General features: G+C 39.3%; 2 protein-coding genes across 2 annotated transcripts; one reads left to right on the plus strand and one right to left on the minus strand.

The window, feature by feature from the left end:
• The first annotated feature begins 292 nt into the window (after positions 1 to 292).
• Positions 293 to 10,748, plus strand: nox1 (NADPH oxidase 1). The gene is made up of 13 exons (XM_034137164.1): positions 293 to 519; positions 1,719 to 1,814; positions 1,895 to 2,005; positions 3,147 to 3,231; positions 4,409 to 4,554; positions 5,070 to 5,263; positions 6,008 to 6,134; positions 6,818 to 6,910; positions 6,992 to 7,233; positions 8,351 to 8,513; positions 8,639 to 8,785; positions 8,878 to 9,002; positions 9,752 to 10,748. Exons 1-13 carry the CDS (start codon positions 475 to 477, stop codon positions 9,876 to 9,878), a joined length of 1,701 nt encoding a protein of 566 aa, XP_033993055.1. The 5' UTR covers positions 293 to 474; the 3' UTR covers positions 9,879 to 10,748.
• cstf2 (cleavage stimulation factor, 3' pre-RNA, subunit 2) lies at positions 10,745 to 19,745 on the minus strand. The gene is given in 14 exon segments (XM_034137175.1): positions 10,745 to 10,981; positions 11,107 to 11,266; positions 11,515 to 11,595; positions 11,953 to 12,077; positions 12,619 to 12,748; positions 12,750 to 12,834; positions 12,943 to 13,042; positions 14,892 to 15,045; positions 15,614 to 15,739; positions 15,894 to 16,013; positions 17,577 to 17,722; positions 17,803 to 17,972; positions 18,736 to 18,814; positions 19,602 to 19,745. Coding segments are annotated over 14 exon segments (1,677 nt in total). The 5' UTR covers positions 19,702 to 19,745; the 3' UTR covers positions 10,745 to 10,880.
• Between the last annotated feature and the right edge of the window lie 1,866 nt (positions 19,746 to 21,611).

The raw sequence follows: 21,611 nt of genomic DNA on the forward strand, positions 1-21,611 counted from the left end.
GACAAACTGTGACTTTTTTGACATGGAAATTATTTTTTAAGATTGACAAACATCATATGTGTAATTCATGGCACAATTCAAACGGGATCGAAAGATAAGTTTTCTCTCCCCATTGACTTCAATACATAATTTTTCCGAAATAAGGTCCCATGGGTCGGAAGTAGATGGGCGGGACTTCGCCTCTCGGGCTCTGACGCTACCCATCCCTACTCCTTGCAGCAGACACTTCCTCATTCCTGACGTCAGGACTAGTTTATCCAGCGAGTAGGAATGTGGTCATTCGGCTCACGGAGGGAAACCTCCTCCAAACCTCCTGAACAACGCAGTTTCTCATGCCTTTAGTTGTGCTTCCTGTTGCGACCTTTACACCTGCAGAGGAGGGAGGAGTCCGGGCAGAGGGTGATAGATAAAAGAGAGACGAGCTGAAGATGAAGAAAAGCTTCAGCAGCTGCGGAGACACATGAAGCGCTCAACATGGGCAACTGGATTATCAACCATGGGCTCACGTCCTTCATACTGGTAAGTTATTCTTATTAAGAGTTGTCTTTCATTTTGCATTGTGCAGAGTATCAAATCAAACAGATTCAGTTTAGTTTGAGTTTATTTGTCACATGTAGGTTAACAGCAGTGTTGGCGTACTGAACTAAAGTAATTCATCTAGCAGTTCAACTTCATTTTGTAGTAGCTTTCTGGCACTGAAAGAACAATTATATTTGCACAATATTCGAGTATTCAAGCCTTCAAAGCACTTGTTTTGCAATTTATTTGTAGTTAACTACTGAAACTAGGAAGAATTAAAGTAAAAGGGTGACTTTTTTTAATTTTACATTACATGTCATTTGTTAGACGCTTTTATCCAAAGCGACTTTCATACATTCAGTTCTGTGGACAACCCCCACAGGAGCAATTTGGGGTGAAGTGTCTTGCCCAGGTACACAACGGCATGCTGACTGCAGTGGGACTTGAACTTCCTATCCCCTGATTCGAAGTCCAGCACACTATCCACTGAGCCACAGCCTCCCTCCCTTTACCATTGAATCTTCAGTTATTGAACAACCTATGAGCCATATGTGGCAGATAAACAAGACACTGCTCTTCAAATTCTTTCAAGTAAGATGTCAGAACACATATGAGTAAAACAATTGGCACGAGTCAGAAAACTTTCTCAAAAGGTGAAAGTTGAAGTTTTCTTTTTCTTTTATTTGACTGACCTGTGAACAAGTGGAAAACAAATCATTGAGTGTCATTTCTTGCTTTTCCGCATTATTTTGTAAGACATGTACATGGTCAATTTGATCTATAATTGTTTAGAATGTAGTTAAAGATACATTTTCTAGGTAGCTTTATTGAACCAAAGCAGATGTCTGCTACTTCTTCTAATGTGAAGTAATTGATGGTGTTCAAAGAAGCTCTCCCAGCAATTCGTGAAACCGCTAGTTGCTCAAAGTTAAGAAAAGATGGCATGAGATAAATATAATAAAAATATATAACGCAATGTGTGAGAGTAAGTAGGCATACCTAACAGAAGGCTATTGCACACACATACTGAGAAAAAGGAATAAGATTAATACGAATATATCCCCGAGTTCTTGCACTATTACCAATATTGGACATTCAATATGTGTCCAAACTCCTGGGTCTTCAATGTAAATATAATTTCACATTAATTTTAAATGAAAGACTGCTCTTCATTGATGGAAACATGATCCTGTCGGCAGGTGGTCTGGATGGGCATCAACATCTTCCTTTTCGTCTGGTTTTACCTGTTCTACGATTTGGGGGATGATTATTACTACACACGTCATCTTTTAGGGGTGAGTAAGGAGAACAGGCGTCGGCTCAGCTTCTTTATCCACATAACAGAATCATATTAATACATATATCTTTACTTCAGTCTGCGTTGGCGTGGGCCAGAGCTCCAGCCGCTGTCCTGAACTTTAACTGCATGCTGATCCTGCTGCCGGTGTGCAGGAACCTGCTGTCTCTGCTGAGAGGGTCCTTTATGGTGAGATCATGCTTCATGATTTATTTTATAATGTGTTTCCGCTGCTCTATTTCTTGATTCTCCTAATGTTTTGCCTTGCCTTCATTGTCACAGAAGGGCGTGCTCGCATTGAGTAAACTGTCATTATCTTTCATTCATGCTGTCATACCAACTGTTCTGACTGCTGGTACATATCACTACTGCTCTTTTTATTTCATTCTTTGCCATTCCAAACATATTTTATCATTATGTTTTTTTATAATTTAGTACCCTCCTTTAAAGGTGGGGTAGGTAATTTTGGAGAAACCAGCTCGAGTGTGCTAGAATTTGAAAATACACAGCCGGAAAAAATCTGCCACTTCCTTACAGAGCCCCTCCTCCAACACACACGAACGCGCACATGACCAATGAGGGCACAAGATAAGTTTGTGCACAGATGGAAGGCTGACAGGCAGGTAGGCCATCCAGTTATTTTAGCCGGGCCAGCTAAAATGATTGGTCGTGCTTTTTACAGTACTACGGCTTCCACAGATGACATTTTGTTATGGATTTTTTGTCAAAGCACTTAAGATATTCATTGCTATCGGGATGTTAAGAGCATTCCATGGAATATAACAAAAAGTTTATCTCGAGCCGGTTTCTCAAACTTACCTACCCCACCTTTAATTGATAACGTTCACCAAGAGTTTTAAACTCATTTCAATATTTCTCACAATCAAAAATCCAGTTTTTGCCCCACAGCTGGGAAAATCATAGTACTACTACAGCAAAGACACAGGACGGATGCTAAAATATGTAAGCAGACATGTTAAAATAATGAGGCAAGCACATATGTCATAACAATCAAATAAGACTATGATAAAAAACAAGTAGCGGCAATATAAGAATAAGGAAAGATATACAAGTTTGTGCATTAGCAGTCAGAATAACAATAATAGTTATATGATATTGTGCTATTCAACACATTGTATTAGTCAAACAAAGCAGAGTTTCAGCTTTATAGCATATCTGGCTCAAAATCAAACCAAAACCTAAACACCTACACATGTTTCCGTTACACAACCCCTTCCCTACAGATGAGGACGGTTTCTGTTACTGCTTTGGAAATATGTTCTTTGTCTTTTATTTTTAACCTAACAATGTTATTTGTCATCCTTTTTAGTGTTGCGGAAGAACAATGAGGAAACAGCTGGATAAAAATATAAGTTTTCACAAGCTGGTGGCGTACATGATCGCTCTGATGACAGGTGAACTTGTGCAAGCGTCTATACTTTTCTCCTCTCTGACACATGCTTTGTTTAAAGATGACAGTTACTAATGAGTTTAAGGTTAGATAGCAATAGATACAGCTTTGACAATGGCATAGTGTTCATTTGGGTGAGGTGTAACCATTGTCAAAAGAAAGAGAAACAAAGCATAAATCAAACAAATGTATTCCGGTTCAGACACTTTTTTAAAAGTTGTTTGCCAATATACTTTTTGTGCATAGTTAGTTTGTATACTTTATTCAACTGTTTGCCAGTGTATATCAAATAGTTTGCTCAAGCTCAACATTTCTACTCCTTCCTGATGGTGTAGTGAATCTGAAAAGGGTACAAACAGAAAATAACAAATAGTTTTTACTCAAACAATGACTTCTTTCTTCAAAAACAACACAGATTGTCTACTTCCTCCTCACCACACTCAGACAAATACACACACAGGTCAAAATGTTAAAAAGAGTTGTGGTTACATCTTTGCAAAAGAATTAACAAATAAACAAAGCTAAACTACATATTGACTAAAGGTTTATTTAAGCATACATTTTTCTTCTAAAAGATAAGAAGGCAGCATCTGTAAACCTTTTAAATCCAACATGCACCAGGCTGCTTAAACTGACATCAAAAATATGTAATTCTTCAGCATGTCAACCCAAACAGAAAGCAGATTTCTGTAGATAATCGCAGGTCTCCCTTGAAAAAGAGATCGTTGATCTCAATGGGATTTTTTAACCTGGTTAAATAAAGGCTACAAACAAACAATAATAATAAAGTTATGATAATGAAGTTTATTTGTATAGCACATTTTTCAAGAGGAATGCCGTACCATAGAGAACATAGAAAAACATAAAACAGGGGTTGAATGCCAAGTTAATGGAAAACAGAACAAACTTGATAATAATAGTAAATAAATATATGGAAAATTTAACAGATTCAAAAGTAAGATGAAAAAGGATAAAAAAGAATGCAAAACACAAGATGTAAAATAAAGAACAGACCGAAAAATTGAAGGTAAAATATTTAAAAATAATTTCCCATATTTGCAGCATGAACCTAAAAGCATCATTAACATTACAGCAGCAGCAGCACAATGCCTCTCCATTCCCTTGGTCATCAGTATGGATAATGAAACGGCTTTAACGTGTCTCCTCTCCTACTCTCACAGCCGTCCACCTGATCGCCCACCTGCTGAACGTGGAGTGGTACAACAACAGCAGGCGAGGAGGTTACGACAACCTGAGCATGGCTCTGTCCAACCTGGAGGACACGGAAAACACCACCTACCTGAACCCCATCCGCAAAACTGATGTTGTGAGTTTAGCTAAATAATAATAATAAAATGTATATCGCTAAATACACTATTTTAATATTTCATCTATCATTTTAGAATAATATAATACATCTGAACTATGCTGCAGGGTTTGTAGATACGTGGGGAACTAACTTGACCAAAATTATTTAAATAAAACTAATTATAATCAAAAAATCAACACGTGTAGAGACACAATCTCCCTATATCCCTTTTTGCGTAAGATAAAGGATTGTAGGCTCGTTTGCAAGTTGAGTAACTTTGCTAAAACGTTTTTTTGTATTAATATACTTAATTTTCACCACATACACTTAACAACATACACCAATTTGTCAAAAACTTAGAAGAACATTTCTGAAATGTGTTGTCAAGATGAGACAAGGCTGTTTTTCATAGTCTGTCCATTGAATATAAAACCTCTTTTTTTTTATTAAATCTTCTCCACAATCTTCTCTCTTGAAAACAAAAGCTCACATGTCCGTGTCGTGACTTTCTTCTTCTTCTTCTCGTGTCTCAGGATGCTCAGCAGACTCCGACCTACTTCGTGTTCACCACCATCGCCGGCCTGACGGGGATCATCATCACTCTGGCTCTCATCCTCATCATCACCTCCTCCATGGAGGTCATCAGACGCAGCTACTTCGAGGTCTTCTGGTACACACACCACCTCTTCGTCATCTTCTTCATTGGTCTCGTGTTTCACGGAGCTGGGTAAGGAGAAATGGCTCGACTTTCTTTTCTTTTAATGACCTTATTGTAAAGACTAACAAGCATTTATACAACTCAGCCTGCTTTACGCCAATACAATTATGTTATTGCAGTGGTGCACTAGTCAACGGACAAGACAGATGTTATCAGGCCCTCGCTTAGAAAAGGATAACTTGGACAATAAAGGCATATATCTAGAGAATATTTTGAATATATAAAGGTCCTACATTAATAATGTTAAGGATTAGGATTTCAAATATAATCATTTAGATTTCAAATATGATAAAGCAACTTTTATATGAAATATTTGTTATACTTCATACATAGTCCATTGGTGTATAAAACCATCTATTACAGGATTGGGCATTATTTGTTATCAACATGCAACACGGTGTTACACAACTCATGCAGGTGTAGCTCATTCCTTTATGCCACACAAGAGAAAACAGATAAAATAAAACCGGATAAAGGCAGTAGTGCATGCCTGTTGTGCATATTTTGAATCGCACTTGAAAGAACAACAACACCTAAAACAATGGTGAATTCATGGGAAAGATTAAACGACCACATCATCTAGATAAGAATGCTCTTCTTCATAGTTGTGTGCCAATGAAGAAGTGTAATGTCACGTAGTATATACAAGTGTAAGGCTGTTTGGCACGGTGTGAACATTTGGATTATAATATTCTGGGTGGATAATCTTTTTAATTATTGCAATTAAGTTTCATTTGTGTTTCCCGTCTGCAGGTTCATAGTGAGGAAACAGCGGACCACCATTCCACCATACAACTACACCTTATGTAAAGACCGCATTGAGGAGTGGGGACAGATTCCTCAGTGTCCCCTCCCCCAGTTCGAAGGAGGGCCCGCCCAGGTACATCCTTTTATATCTTTCTTTAAAATACCAGAAAATAAGGGGGGGGACTCCAAATTCAACCAAATTAAACAAAAAAAGGTATTAAACAGGAGGTGTGGGGTGGTGTAGGAGAGGGGGGTGGGCATGGGCAATTACCTCCTACTTATTGCAGATCTTGGGGTATATTGTCTTTGGGGAAATCTTATTAAAACATTTGTGATTACTGATTTTAAAGGTTAATTTTTCCATGTCCAAAATGTGTGCTATTGTTGATAGCCATACATTTTGTTTTGGTCAAGTTGGCTGTTTCCATGTCCTCGTAACCTGCTTATAACCATCCCATGCAACATGTTAAAGAGATGCAAGTTGTTTCTGTTTAATAGAATAAACTAGTCACTTATGTTACAGTTTCACTTCACGAGGCATAATAGAATTATCTAGGCAAGGCAAGGCAAGTTTATTTATATAGCACCTTTCAACACAAGGCAAATCAAAGTGCCTTACAAAAAATGAAAGACATTAAGAAAATAACACTCACTTTCTGAGCAGATCCTCCCTAGTATTTATATTGTGATGCCTGCTCTATAGTCTGTACTTATCATTGAAACTACTACTTATATCCTCAATCAATAACTTCAACTACTTTTGCAAATAAAAACATAATTTGTGATTTGTAAATGCTTTTTCTCTTGCGTTTTTAGACCTGGTGGTGGGTGATTGGTCCGATGATTCTGTACCTGTGTGAACGTCTGCTGCGTTTCATTCGCAACATGCAGACAGTCCAGTACAGGAAGGTATGTCATGATTCACATCTTCATTCTGGGTCGTTTAGGTTTATAATGTGACAGCATTTCACCAGTTCATTCTTTTTTCAGATCGTGATGCATCCATCCAAGGTGCTGGAGCTGCAGCTGGTGAGGGACGGGTTTAAGATGGATGTGGGTCAGTACATCTTCCTCAACTGCCCGGCCATCTCTCCGCTGGAGTGGCACCCGTTCACCATGACCTCCGCCCCCGAGGAGGACTTCTTCAGCGTCCACATCCGCTCAGCCGGGGACTGGACCGACCGACTCATAGACATCATGCAGCACCTTCCAGAGGGGGCACAGGGGCCCAAGTGAGTGTTTCCCCCAATGCAACATTTATTCTTCTGGATTTTCAACAACATACAAATATATGTCAGTTGTCTGGTTTCAATATTGAGTATGTATGTACAGTATAAATGACTGAAACGTGCAAAGAATGCAGAAGTAATACCTACAAAATGCAGTGAAAAAACACAATACTAACACAAAAAGCAACACAAAGTGTAAAATAGTAAAAAGTTCTGATGGACAAAAATAAATGCATAGGCAACATTCCATACCCACTAAAAGTGTATTAAAGACATCTGAAATACTCCATTTAAGCCGTTATTCTGGAAAAATCAGCAAAGACCAACACCTGAGCATGAACAAAATAAATGGGTCCCTATTTTGTATATAATATGGATAGAGAACCATTCAGAGTACAGCTTAAAAACATTGTGACTACCCACAATGATAGTGATATTTAATGCCAGCACCATCATCGGAAAAGGACAGTTTTTAACCCATGGGTCTGATGTTTCTGGCATTTGGCTCCTTATTTTAATGTTTAAGTGAAAAAACGACCACATTTTTCAGTTTATAGCACCTCCTCTTAGGGTTTGAGATTGATTTTGATTCGGTGCTGTGTTGCACAATATCTTCTGGGTCTGAGACAATTTCATGTCAAATCACTTCAAAACAAATCTAGAAACCGGCACCACAATGAACTCACGTTTAATGTTGTGGTTTGTGGCAGTGATCCATTGTTGCATAACTGTCCCTTGTAAACATAAACATTGAATAAACATGTATTATATTATCAGCTGTTGAGTTGTATTGTTATAAGCCACACGGAAGCCAGTACAAACCACATTTGTTCCTGTGTGTGTGTGTTATACATTTTTTTTTTTAACACTTTTGAAATGTTCTTGCTGTCATCTGAAACATTATTTTCTCCCAATGAATGTGTGGAAAAACTTGTGTTTACCAAGTCACTTTACATTTCATTCTGAACAACTTATAAGCCAAAAATATAATGATTCTGAATTAGGCTTTTTCGTTCTTTCTTACTTAGGTTAACTTTTTACATAAGCGTGATTGTACATTACTTTGACTTTATTAAAGATCTGAGTATTTCTCCCTGGCTGATTCCTTGTTGTTTCTCAGGATGGGGGTGGACGGGCCCTTTGGGACAGCCAGTGAAGACGTGTTCGACTACGAGGTCAGCATGCTGGTCGGGGCCGGCATCGGCATCACTCCATTTGCCTCCATCCTCAAATCCATCTGGTACAAATTCAAAACCTCCAACCCTAAACTACGCACGAGAAAGGTATGAACCAAAACGAGCCACTCAATATGCTTCTGGCATTTGAACCTGTCGGTCCTGTTATTGTTATGTGTGTTTCATAAGTCATTAACAGGATCATTGTGTGTGTGTCTTCTTCCTGCTCACAGATCTACTTTTACTGGCTCTGCCGGGAAACACACGCCTTTGAGTGGTTTGCCGACCTGCTGCAGGTGCTGGAGAGAGAGATGGAGGAGAGAGGAATGGGGGATTTCCTCACCTACAAACTCTACCTGACCGGCTGGGATCAAAGCCATGTGAGTGTGTGAATCAGTTACAGAGCAAAGTCCAGATAAACAATGTGACCTTAGAGCTCATCTTTTTTTTCCCCTTTCACATTTGAACACAGGCGACTCATGCCTGTGTTCACTTTGACGAGGAAACAGACGTGGTCACTGGCCTCAAACAGAAAACTCATTATGGCCGACCCGTGTGGGATAAGGAGTTCGAAGAAGTCCGCAAAGAAAACCCTTCGTAAGGAAAAACACTCTTTTCAGATATTGTAAAATATAGGTCTTAACTATCCTACTCGGGTAGAAGCAACAAATATTCCTAGCAAAATGTAGTTTAGAAAAACTCCTAAAAAAAAAAAACCTCAATGATCATTTGTGTATCAGTTAGTCACCTTGAAAGAATACTTAGTTTTTCTTACAGTAAAAAGGAAACTACCAAGAAACCTATTGATGACTTTAAATACATGGGGTCTGCATTGAACAGCAACACTTTATAAAAACATCCAATTAAACGTACACAACTTGTGCAATATAATATAAGTCTCATTTATCCAGACATATGCACGCTGCTTCCCTAACACATGCATTTTTGCTAAAACCTCACTATTTAAAACACTTCAGACTTCAATTAAAAAAGGTTGGAGTTGTTTTTTGGATACTTGCGTGAAGGCATACAAGAAAAACTAATTTAGAATTACACTAGGTGAGATGTTAATATACAAATCATATGTTTGGTTGTTAATGGATCAATTTGGCAGCTTATTACCGTGCTGATAGTAAAGGTGGTGTTGGTTATGACTTTACATACACAGTGATGGTGCTTAAGTGAATATATATTTCTGCTGCTTTATACTCCTACATTTTAAAGGTTGTAGTTTCTACATGTATGAATACAGCAAGGGATTTGCTCGTCTACCCTCCAATGCTTCTTATGCAGGCTTCACTTTTAAACATGAACCTCCGACAGCTAACCCTTCATCTTGTTTCCAGATCTGTGGTGGGAACTTTCTTGTGTGGCCCTGCAGTTCTGGGAAAGGTCCTGGAGAAGAAATGTGCCAAATTCTCCGATGTGGATCCCCGAAAGACCAGATTTTACTTCAACAAGGAGAACTTCTGAGTGAAGAAACAACAAAGGACTTTGGCTTTTTGAAGGTTAACAGATACTTTCACCGAGGATATTTGTGAGGAAGTTATTGACTATGCAGCCTGAAAACCTGCAGCACTAACTGGGTGTGTTTCGGCACTTCTGGTCTGACTGCACGTCGACCACAAGGCAGGGCATGTTGTTTTGCACTACTCAGGGACAGAGTTCTCAGCCATGAGTAATAGCCTCTTGATTACTATGACTCAAGGTTTAAACGTCAGTTACACTCATTAATACATTGCAAGGAATTATTTTACTGTTACAAGACATCAGGACCACCAAGGTTTAGTCCCTATAGTTGTTTGTTGTGTCTCTGTCTCTTCATGTTCGTTTGTCTGTATGTGTGATTTACATTATGTATTATTTCAAAAAAAAATGTAAGATGGTCTGCAACTTTTTTTTTTTTTTTTTTTTATGCAAATAAAAAATTAATATAAAAGGAAAAAGACATTTGACCAATTCTTTCCCTGTATAATACCCATCTTGTGAATTATCAAAACATGTGGGTTGATTTGTTTTAAGCACTAATCAGCATTTTTCTTAAGTGTATATTTTAGCCAACAATTAAATTCCCTGTAAATATCACGCTGTGTTGAGTTCATGACCTTTATCAAAAGCTTTTTTTTAAATAAAATTCTTGGAAGGAAAGACTGTTATGTCGTCAACTTCACCTGATTTCCTCGTTACAGTGATAAGATAAAATAGGAGGAAGTCTTCCTGTCACGTATCATCCGGGTTAATCATTTTCTAACAAAGTGGAAGATTATTTTTCACGATTTGCTACCCAACCCTCTCTTCTTGGATATTCTGGCTCGTTTTAAATGAATAAAACAATGTATTTTTTTTTGTTGGTTTTATTGACAAAACAAAATCAAGACAAACATTTTCCAGAGCTGATAACAGCTGGCTTTGGGATGAAACATCATGACACTCCTGTCTCTGTTCCACATCCACTCAAATGTGTAACCGGACTCTTCATACAGAAAACAGACTATATGATTTAAAAAAATATATACAAAAGTCCAAACTAAAGTGAGACGTCTTCAGGGTCAGCGGGGTGGAGCAGTTTGGGAATCCTATAATAAAAATGAGGAATGAAATCAGAAAAATGTCTCATCACAGATTTTCTGAGTGACAATACAAGCCTGCTTCAAAGTTAGTGAGGAATGTGCAATTACTGAGAAACCTAATCTTGGCCTACCTGAACCCTTTTGTATTTTTCTCCATGAGCCTGTTAAGGCCCCCCCCCCTGCAGTCTTCTGAATCTGCTCTTTGAGGATCAGGATGCTCTGCCGCTGCTCCGGGGGCAGCATGGCGATCTGTTCTGGGGTCAGCTGCAGCACCTGCATGATGAGGGCAGCCTAGAGGGACAAATAATGCCATTTAGGAGTTATACATGAGCTCTAGTGTCCTCAAAATGGGCCAAACATGACTATCACTTCATATTGGGAAGCCATTGGTTAAGTCCCAATTGCTGCTTGTTTACATTCCCTCCTCAGTGATAGAACAACTCTGAATGACTTGCAAACAGTGAATGAGAATGCAAGATACGACATAAGCATTTGGCAGAGGAGCCCTTCATCAAGCTGCTGACAGAGCGAGAACCCACCTTCTCCTGGTCCTGTGTGGAGACCTGGCTCTGCCCTGGACTGAAGCCCCCTCCCGACGGAGGACCAGAGTTTCCAGGACCCTGCAGCACAAACGTACGGAAAACAGCAGGTAATGATTATCCAACACAGATAGCACTGATTTCATACTCGTATATCTAACCTTAAGTCAAATTCACATGTTTAGAATAATTGATCAATAGTTTGATCTATATAATGCCAGAAAATAGTATAAATAGTTTTCCTTAGTTAAAAGGTGATTTCGTCAGACTTAAATCCAAAGATATTCAATCCTATAGGTTATAAAACAGTATAAGAAATCTCCATATTTATGCTGCTAAAAACTGCTTTTTCTTTCAGTTTTTGCATAAAACAATTGAAAGAAGGAGATCCTAACTCATTGTGAAATGTATAGACTGTATTTTAAAAGATGCAGTTACCGGTCTTGCAGGTGGAGGAGCGTTCGGAGCCATGCTATGAGGAGCGGGGCCCGGCATTCCTGTCGCCATGGGAACCCTCTGAGCCGCCACCGGACCTCGAGTGTCCATCGCCCTCGGGTCACGGCCTGCAGGGGAAAACAAAAAACCTTAAGGTTCACATCTCGCTGAATTTTGAGCGAAATCTTCTTTCCTTCTTATGAAATTACTCCGAGGTGAAAAGAAAGTTTACAAAACATAAAACACTTTAAAAAGATATGTTTGTAGTTCGACCATTTGTGTTGGCTTCTAGGAACATTGATGACCTCAAACAAATGAATGAAAGAGGTATTGAATTACAAGCGTAACACGCAAGAAAAAAGTGTTCCGTCATATGAAACCATTTTCAATCCGGTAAAAAACATTTTGCTTGGACAAAAGACTTCTGTTTGGTTAAGTGGCACTTGGTCCCTCTGCCAGCTGAGACAAGAATTTGTGTTTTATAAATATTGTTATTTCCTGGTTTTTCTTTTACCTTTCTTATAAATGTTTGCATTGTACAGCTTCTTGAAACTCTTGGACTAAAAAGGCGTTTCGTAAATAAAGTTGACTCCATTACAACTAGTGTGACTAACAAAGAGTTAGGTCATCATAGGTTGTAAAGGCATGAAGCCTCATCAGAACAGCTACCTCTGGTTTCCATCGGGGGTCCGCGTTGCTCCATCATCGGGGGACCTCTGGGGTCGCCCATCATGTTGCGTGGTTCACCCATGGGTGGGCCTCTCATGTCCATTGGAGGGCCTCTCATATCCGGGGGGGGGTCCTCCTGCCATGTGTACAGGTGGGGCTCCTGCCATGTGTACAGGTGGGGCTTGGTGGGGTGGGGGGGCTGCCATGTAAGGCCGGCTGAATACAAAACACAGAGAGCCATTCAATAAAACACAAATACATAAAGAGTTGTCATAACTTATATCCACTAGATCAAAGCCTTTGTGATGCGTGTGGACGTCTTACCCGGGCTCGATGACCTCTCCAGTGACGGACAGCAGAGTTCCTCCTCTGGGGTCATTAGGACCATCTCCCAGCAGCCCTCTGGGGGGGATACCGCCGGGTCCTAACGGGAGACAAGGCATACATTACTTAATATTCACCAACCAGAAAATGTTTCATGACAAATCTATTAGGAAAAGGTGGAAATTCCAGGTAAGGGAAAGCACACACGACTATAAAGAGGTGTTGGCTTAGGTTAGACATCTGAGGTAGGGACACAGGGAGGGACACATCACACTGAGTCATCAGGAACACAAAGAATGAAGGAAAACAATTCTATCAGGATGGATATTATAGGTTCAACACGTCTGAAAATACATTCAAAATGTATTTTCTCACACCGATACACAAGTCCTCACTTGATATTTCCCTACTTGTGTCCTGTAACTCTGGTGTGTGTTGGCCAAGGGAACATCACAACAGGAGGCATGCAGAGTGGAGACGGATGTGTCACAATTCAGTTGCGTAAATAGCATGAAGGACTACACAATACAACAAGGCTCTCCAGAGATAACAATAGGACACAATGTTTTGGTGAAGGTGACTAAAACAAGCGTCTAATCTCCAGTCAGGTGAACTCATTCACCGTGTTAGAACGATGCAATGTTTATTTAAGCTGGCAAATATTCATTGAAAAATCAAACTGGTTTAGTTGAGGGAGGAAAGCATAAGGCTGCTTTAAAAAAAAAGCAGCTAAAAGAAATAGAAATGGTATAGGACGTGTGAGCTGCTGCTGCCAGTGGAACTGTAGTGTGGAGAAATGGCAAGAAATTAAATAAACACGAACAAGGGCACAATAAGAGAGGAGCAGAGAAGCTTGATTTTCTGAGATACTTTGAAGGTAAACTCATCATTCCTGCCATTGTGAACAGAGTTAAACAGAAAAGCAAGCCGCTCCTTTAAATTCTATGAATGAAATGATACAACTTATGACTGCCATTAACACCAACAAAGCTATAACAACAGACTCATTAAACCTCCACCCATATATCAGCATTGGTGCTTGAACTTAAAAAGGCCATGGACAATAGCGAATACATTCTTAAAATATAAATAAAAATGTTGGCTCTGCTTCAACACTTAATCAACCATGCACCCTGGCAAACCTGTATCTGTTCACATGCACCGCCATGAGAGGCACATTCTGCATTAGTTATGATAATGCTATGATAAGGCTTAACTGCTTTAATATGCGTTCATATTTGATTCAGAGTGGACATGCAGTCTAACTCTGAACCCCAGCAGTGCAGTGTATCGTCCTCTCAATGACAGCGCTCTGACCTGACTGAACCGAGCAGCACAGTGATACCTTGAGGCCGCTCGATAGCAGCATGCCCAGACGATCCTGTGGGAGAATGCTGAAGGTTTCCTGAGCCAGCATTAAAGTGAAAGAACAGGAGACACAAGACTCAAGAGAGCAAAGCAAACTTTAAGAGCATGTAGACGCGTGAATATGGCAATGTGGTATGCAAACACAGAGGTGAGGATGGAACTTTAAATGACTAATTATATGTTGAATGCAGGCTAAACAGATGGAGACAAGTGATACCAAACATTTAGGAAGAATGATATAAGTGAGTATGTGCTACAGAGGAGAAGTTTAAGCTGATTATAATCTTATGAATAAAGCAACTCCACTACTAAGAAGGCTCTGATGACACCTAGTGATCCCAGTGAGCCATGACATGTGCAAAGATTTAACATAAATACATGTTTTGGGAAATATTACACATGTGACGACTCAATCAACTTGGAAGAAAAGCTTAAATCATTGCATTAGAATGATATCAATTTACTGATATAAATGTACGACTTGTAGCTTTGTAGGCTACCAGTGCGATGAATGGGCAGGTTGCTCGCACTGCTGCATGAAGGTACAATGATACTTTTCATCATTTCAGTTGGATGATTACCTGGAGGTCCGACTGCTCCCGGTCCTTGAGCTGGTCCTGGTCCTGGTCCCGGTCCCGGTCCGGGTCCTGGTCCTGGTCCTGGCATTTGGCCAGGAACAACACCCATGTTGGGAGGCTGCATCATCTGAGGGGCTCCGTTGACATGCATTCCAGGCTGATCACGTGACAAAATGAAAATAAATGAGAAACAAGTCATTTAAACTAAATATTAATCTTAAATTATTCTGTACAGGATGAATCGTATGTGTATGAGTCATGAAACAGGGGTGAGGATATAATACAATTCTGTATTATATATCCAAACCAAACATTTCGAGACCCTTAAGCCTTTATTATTTCATCAGAAATTGTTACTGTAAATGCAAATTTAAAAATTAAGATTACAAGAACACTTAAAGCCTACAACAATCACAGTATATTGTCACCTTGTTTTTTTCTTACTAGCTGTTTTATATGAACTGATTATTTAAAATCTAAGCCAGATCTGGTGGTTGCCACTGGTGTTAAAGGGCCAGGAGACAACAAACAAAAGTTGTTTTACTCTAAAAAAAAAAAAAAAAAAGTGAGTGACAATATAACTGAAAATAAAGCATTATCAAATTATATTCAAATTCAAGCATATGTCAAACCTTGAAATATAACGGTTAAAAAGCATTTTCCAAAACCAGATTATTTATTTGTTGCGACCAATAGTTTAGAAAGTGAAAGACTGTCGTACTCACCACAGGCTGCTGCGGCTGAGGCACTTGCATGTTGGGTGGAGCTGAGGGGGGGTTGAGGGGCGGCGCTCCACCCCCCTGCCCGCTGGGAATGAGCGGCTGGACTGGTGTCTGACGGTGGAGCATTTTCTAAATGTGGAGAATATGGAAAAGCATGTCAGCATTGGGAGCAACTCTCAAAAATATGCACTGGTTCAAAATCGCAGACTAGAACCTTGCTTCAAACACTAAGATTATGCAGGATTTGGCTAATCTCTTCCTTCTCATTGTAGTCTCCACTCACCAAGGCTATCTCAGGGTCAACGATCCTCATCACCACTTGGGCCTGCAGCAAGGCGTAGGCCAGCTGAGGGTTCTGCAGCAGCATGTTCCTCGCCTCCTGGGGACTGTTCTGCACACACAGCTGGAGAGAGAAATCACAAAACAGAACCTTGAAATGGGATCTGTAGACTGTGAAAAATCCCAATTCGGCAGACATAAAAGGGAATATGTTATTTTCTTCCTCCCAGGTTAGACAACCCCCTGTAGTTCTTACTAACCACTTAGGATTCAGATACATGTCAACCGAAGTGGCTGCATCAGCAAAACAAAGACGTGCAACGAGATCTGTGCCATCAAGATCGGAGCCTGAACACCCACACCCTGCTCAGCATATGGAGCAACTGACACAAGCTTTGGTGCAACAAAAACGTTTCCAGTTGAAGGGGGAAATGTCTGCAGTGTGATGTTGTTTTAGCCTAATGAAGCACACTGCCAGATGTGCAAAGATAAGGCTTCTCCACAGAGCTGAGAGACGGCCTCTACAGCACAGCCTGATAATGAGAGGGAATCCTGAGAGGATTCCAACTGAGGAAACCTTTGTTACCATCTTTTGTGGGTATAAAGACACTAAGCAGCATTAAATACTAGGGTTGGGAACCGAAACTCGGTTCCAGATGAGAACCGATAAGAAAATGCCGGGTACCGGGTACCCATACAAAATACACAATTTCGGTTCTGCTTAACGGTTCCTAAACGCGGTAGACCCTGTATTCCACCGGGTCCGTCTGCGCCGCGGTGACCCGGTGGAATACAGGGTAACCAGGGGCTGACTGGCCATCTGTGTGTTCTGGAGAATCACAGAATGGCCGTCAGCGGGCCGTTGACGGCCGGCTCGGTTCGCTGACGGCCGGCACCGCCCTTATTTTTTTTAAACGGCATCATGTAAGTTGCACTGACAGGCGACAGAGGTCCACAGTTGCCCCGCAGCGAGGCTCCCCCCGCCCTCCCGTAGACAGTTCACGAGCTCAGTCACTTCATAACACCAAAGATGGATCGCGGTAAACGCTCTAAAGTGAGGCTCCACTACACTAAAAAAGAAAAAGACAAGGCACAGTGTAATGCCTGTGGCAAGTTAATAGCTGGCCACAGGCATAGCTCAGTTAAAATAAAGCACAGCTATTGTGCAATACATTTGTATTGCATGTATATTTTTTTATTTGTAAAAATGTCAGTTAAAGCTTAAAAGAATAAAGATATTTTTGTTATCTAAACGTTTGACCTCTTTCTTTTACAATTTTGGAATCGAAATGGGGAATCGATAAGAACCGGAATCGATAAGCAGAACCGGAATCGATACATTTCAAACGATACCCATCCATTACATTACATTTAGCTGACGCTTTTATCAAAAGCGACTTACAATAAGTGCATTCGACCAAGAAGATACAAACTTGATCCCATCCCTATTAAATACACAGTTTAGTAACATGAATCTCCAATATCAAATACTTTCAATATATTATATTCCTAATTATAGGTTTTCTAGTTCATTTAAATTGTCTTCGATATATTAGAATACCATTGAAACATTCAGTTGTTCAATATCATATTGTTTTATACTTTTGACATTGGAAATGTTAACAAGCCAGCCCCATACAAGAAAGAGCTGGAATACTTTGGGGGGAAAAAAAACAAGGCAGCATACCTTCATCTGTTTCATAAGTTCAAACATCTGTTCGGGGGGCAGACTGGCCACAGCTCTGCTGATGGACTCCGGGGCTTCCTGTGGCTGGATGGTGTCTCCATAAGGAGACTCGATAATTGGGGCTCCAGTTCCCAAACCTGCAATGACTTCGCGTGAACGACTTTGAATTAAATCTTAAATCAACATACTCGTTTTTAAATATTCCCCAAACAATATGTAATCTTACTTTTCAGCTCTTCCTTGTTTTTTTCACTGGCTGCGTTGTCAACCCTCAGAGCCCGACCACTGAACTCCCTCCCGTTCAGGTTCCGCATGGCACTGAGGGCCGTCTCCTGGTCTTGGTATTCACAGAAGCCATATCCCTTTGGCTTTCCTGTCTCCCTGTCATATACCAACCTGAGAGCAAGAAAACACATATCATTATGTCCCCTTTCAACTTATATTCCATGTTAAAAGCCGGTTTTTGTTTCAAGAGTTTTCCTTTTTTTGAAACCAGGGTCAACAAAGGGGCATCATGTGTGTTATAGATTGAATTGAATTGTGTGATAGTTGACATAGTTAAAGCCGATCATTAAAAAATTGGAAAAGAAGAGTATTTAAAAGAGGAGAGTAGGTGTAACCATGTGCGTGAGTAAAATGTGTAGTTTTAAGCAACTTTAAAGGTAGGGTAGGTAAGAATGTAGAAACCAGCTCGAGTGCGCTAGAATTTGAAAGTACGCAGCCGAAAACAATCTGCCACTTCCTTCAGACTTCCTTACAGAGCCCCTCCTCCAACACACACGAACGCGCACATGACCAATGAGGGCACGAGATAAGTTTGTGCACAGATGGAAGGCTGACAGGCAGGTAGGCCATCCAGTTATTTTAACCGGGCCGGCTCAAATAATAGGTTGTGCTTTTTACAGTACTACGGCTTCCACAGATGAAATTTTGTAATGTATTTATTGTCAAAGCATTTAATGTATTCATTGCTATCGGGATGTTAAGAGCATTCCATGGAATATAACAAAAAGTGTTTCTGAAGTGAATTACCTACCCCACCTTTAACTCCAATGATAGCCCTTACCAATGACTTACAATGCCACATGTTTACATGAGGAGACACACATGCAGTGAAAACACAGGTTTGATCTCTATTGAAGAAACCTCTTTCACTCACCTGAAGCTGACAACAAGTCCCACTTCAGAAAAGATGTCTTTCAGCTGTTCCTCTGTAGCCTCATATGGAATGTTCCCCACTGAAATAATAAATAAATGAGAAACATGACATTAAAACAAATTCACTTTTTAGCAGTGGTGTAAAGAAACTAAGTAGATTTACTCACGTACTGTACTTAAGTACAATTTTGAGATACTTTACATGAGTATCTCCATTTTCTGCTACTTTGTACTTCTACAATTCAGAGGTAAATATTTTTACTTTACTCCACTACATTTATGTAATACCTTAAATTACTTTGCATATTGGGATTAATGATATAAAACATAAATCAACACATAAAGAAAACGTTGGTTACTGGATTTAGTTTACAAGTTACCAACAGTAAATATAGTAATTCAAATTAGGTCCACCTTTACCAGCTTTGATAAACATATTAATGCATCAATAATTATAATCAAAACATATAATATATATATATATATATATATATATCATGTGGATATGGGCCATTCTGCATAATGAGTGCTTTTACTTTTGGTACTTTAAGTATATTTTGATGCTAAGCTTTGACTTGAGCAAGATTTTGAATACAGGACTTTTACTTGTTACAGAATATTCCTTCTCTCTGATATTTTAATTCCACTAAAGCAGAACATTGGACTACTTCTTCGCACCTCTGCTTTTTAGTTTTGAAGATTTGTTTTCTCTTTATGTAGCCTACCTAAAGTTAAGTCTGTTCCCTCGTTGCCATGCTAACAGCAACATTAGCCGGCCATGTTTAGCTAGCTCTCATTCATTATCCATTAGAACACTGCTTTAGAAACAAACGGGAATATAGCTGAAAGTAACTGTCGCAGACTTACCAAATACTGATCGTAATGAACGGTCAACAGCTGGGTCTCTATTAGCGGCGATAGCAGCCGCAGCAGCAGCAGCCGCAGCAGCAGCAGCTAAGTTCGCCATTTTGGGGACACAAATTCATGTGACACCGGGAAATAACATGGAGCCAATATCCGTTTGTGTGGGAAAATTAAAAGGGGTACATATAAAAGGAACAGTGCGACCTTTTTCTAACATTTTGATAAATTAAACTATCCGCTGGCAACGTTTTTCTTATTTAATATATAATTTGTATTTACAATATTTATTTAAATGTAGCTGAAGAGAAGACAAGTAATTAGAAGCTATTGGTAGGTGTAACAGATGGCGCTGTTGTCCGTGGTTACATTAGCTTATTGATTGCACCGCCACCCACCACTCAGAATATGAAATGCTGATAATTCCTCGGCTAAAAGTGAAACAATGGATTTACATTTCCCCCCGAGAATACACTTTTCGACGACAGAATATTAGGTGAGTAAAGTGAATTAGCGTTGGGAACAGCAAGATAGTTAAATGTATCAAAGTGTTGGTAATGTTAACATTTGAATCCTGCAAAGCATGATAATATAAACACGTGTGGCTCTGCAGTGATGGGAGAGGGGTAAACATGTATACAAACAAAAAGTTAACTTATTTACTGGTTATCCACACACTGTCTTGAGTAAATTGGTCTACTAAACCCATGTAAACCTGTTGTAAAGTATGAGATATGATGGCTGGTGCACCTGCATAATCACACACCTGTTTTCATTTGAATGTATAATTACCTACTTTATTCATACATTGAGAATATGGTTTATACAATGTAAATGCTAAAATGTAAAAAAGTTGTTAAATCTTTACTTTGTGCTCTGCAAGACATAAATACTGGTTCACTCCCAAAGTAAAGTAACTAAGAACATTTACTCAAGTCCTTTGCTAGGACTCGAGTAAATGTCCTAGTACAGAACATGTTTTGCTACTTTCTACTTCTACCCCATTACAATTCCTTTACTACGCAGGTATGGATACATTAATCAAATATATGTGTGATCAATACTTAAAAAAGACTTTGGTCACTCGATTAAAATACACAAGCGGGAGTACCAGGAGTACATAAAGTAATTAGTTCCACCTTTACCAGCTGTGATAGTCATATTAATACATCAATAATTATAATCTTTATTCTTAACATATACTATTTATTATTCTGAAGTTGGCCAATCTTTATAATGAGTACTTTTACTTTTGGGACTTTAAGTACATTTTGATGCTAATACTTTTGTACTTTTACTTGAGTCGCATTTTGAATCCAGGCCCAGGACTTGTAACACAGCCTACACTCTTGTAGTTCTGCTTTTGCAAGATCTCAGTACTTCTTCCACCTCTGTTTAAGACACATCTCCCTAACTTAAAGTAATCTGCTTAATATACAGTATCTCCCTATAAAATATTCAGAGAAAAAGAACACAAGCTTTTTTTAGTGGCCCGCTGAGGTAACAGGCTCTATTTGCTCAAAGCAATAACCCAAGAAAGCCCATGTAACCTCTACATTTTATTTCGCTAATTTGGCTGCATATAAGAGGTGTCTTTAACATATGAAAGAAAATGGGACCATTATGGCAGGAGACAAATTCATTGAGATATTTATGTATTCATTTTAAAATTGTATTATAATGTTGTGAATTATAGTTTCAGGAATATTGAATTATCATTTAAGTCTAATATTCCAGAGGCACACCCTGCCAACATAAATGTCTAATAAAACACTATGGACATTGAGTTTTTGGTGACAAAATTGCTCTTCTGTCTTAACATCCAAAAACTCATTAATTAATTCCTAGAGATGTGCCAGTATCTCGACAAATGGTACTATCAGCATTTTCCAATGTCTTTAATTAGAATTTAGTATTTTTTGTCTTATTCCCCTTTTGCAAACTGCATTCTTTACATGTATGAACAGCAGACATCAGTATGGATTTGCTATGATGTTCGGCTTTGGGCTGTATCTC

Source organism: Trematomus bernacchii, unplaced genomic scaffold (assembly GCF_902827165.1).
Source record: "Trematomus bernacchii unplaced genomic scaffold, fTreBer1.1, whole genome shotgun sequence".
Classification (NCBI taxonomy): domain Eukaryota; kingdom Metazoa; phylum Chordata; class Actinopteri; order Perciformes; family Nototheniidae; genus Trematomus; species Trematomus bernacchii.

Excerpts from the sequence above, each read along its gene's own strand:
- nox1 (XM_034137164.1), top strand. The coding sequence starts at position 475 with ATGGGCAACTGGATTATCAACCATGGGCTCACGTCCTTCATACTG. Across the intron at positions 4,555-5,069 it reads CCATCCGCAAAACTGATGTT|GATGCTCAGCAGACTCCGAC; the intron begins GTGAGTTTAGCT and ends CTCGTGTCTCAG. Across the intron at positions 8,514-8,638 it reads CTAAACTACGCACGAGAAAG|ATCTACTTTTACTGGCTCTG; the intron begins GTATGAACCAAA and ends TCCTGCTCACAG.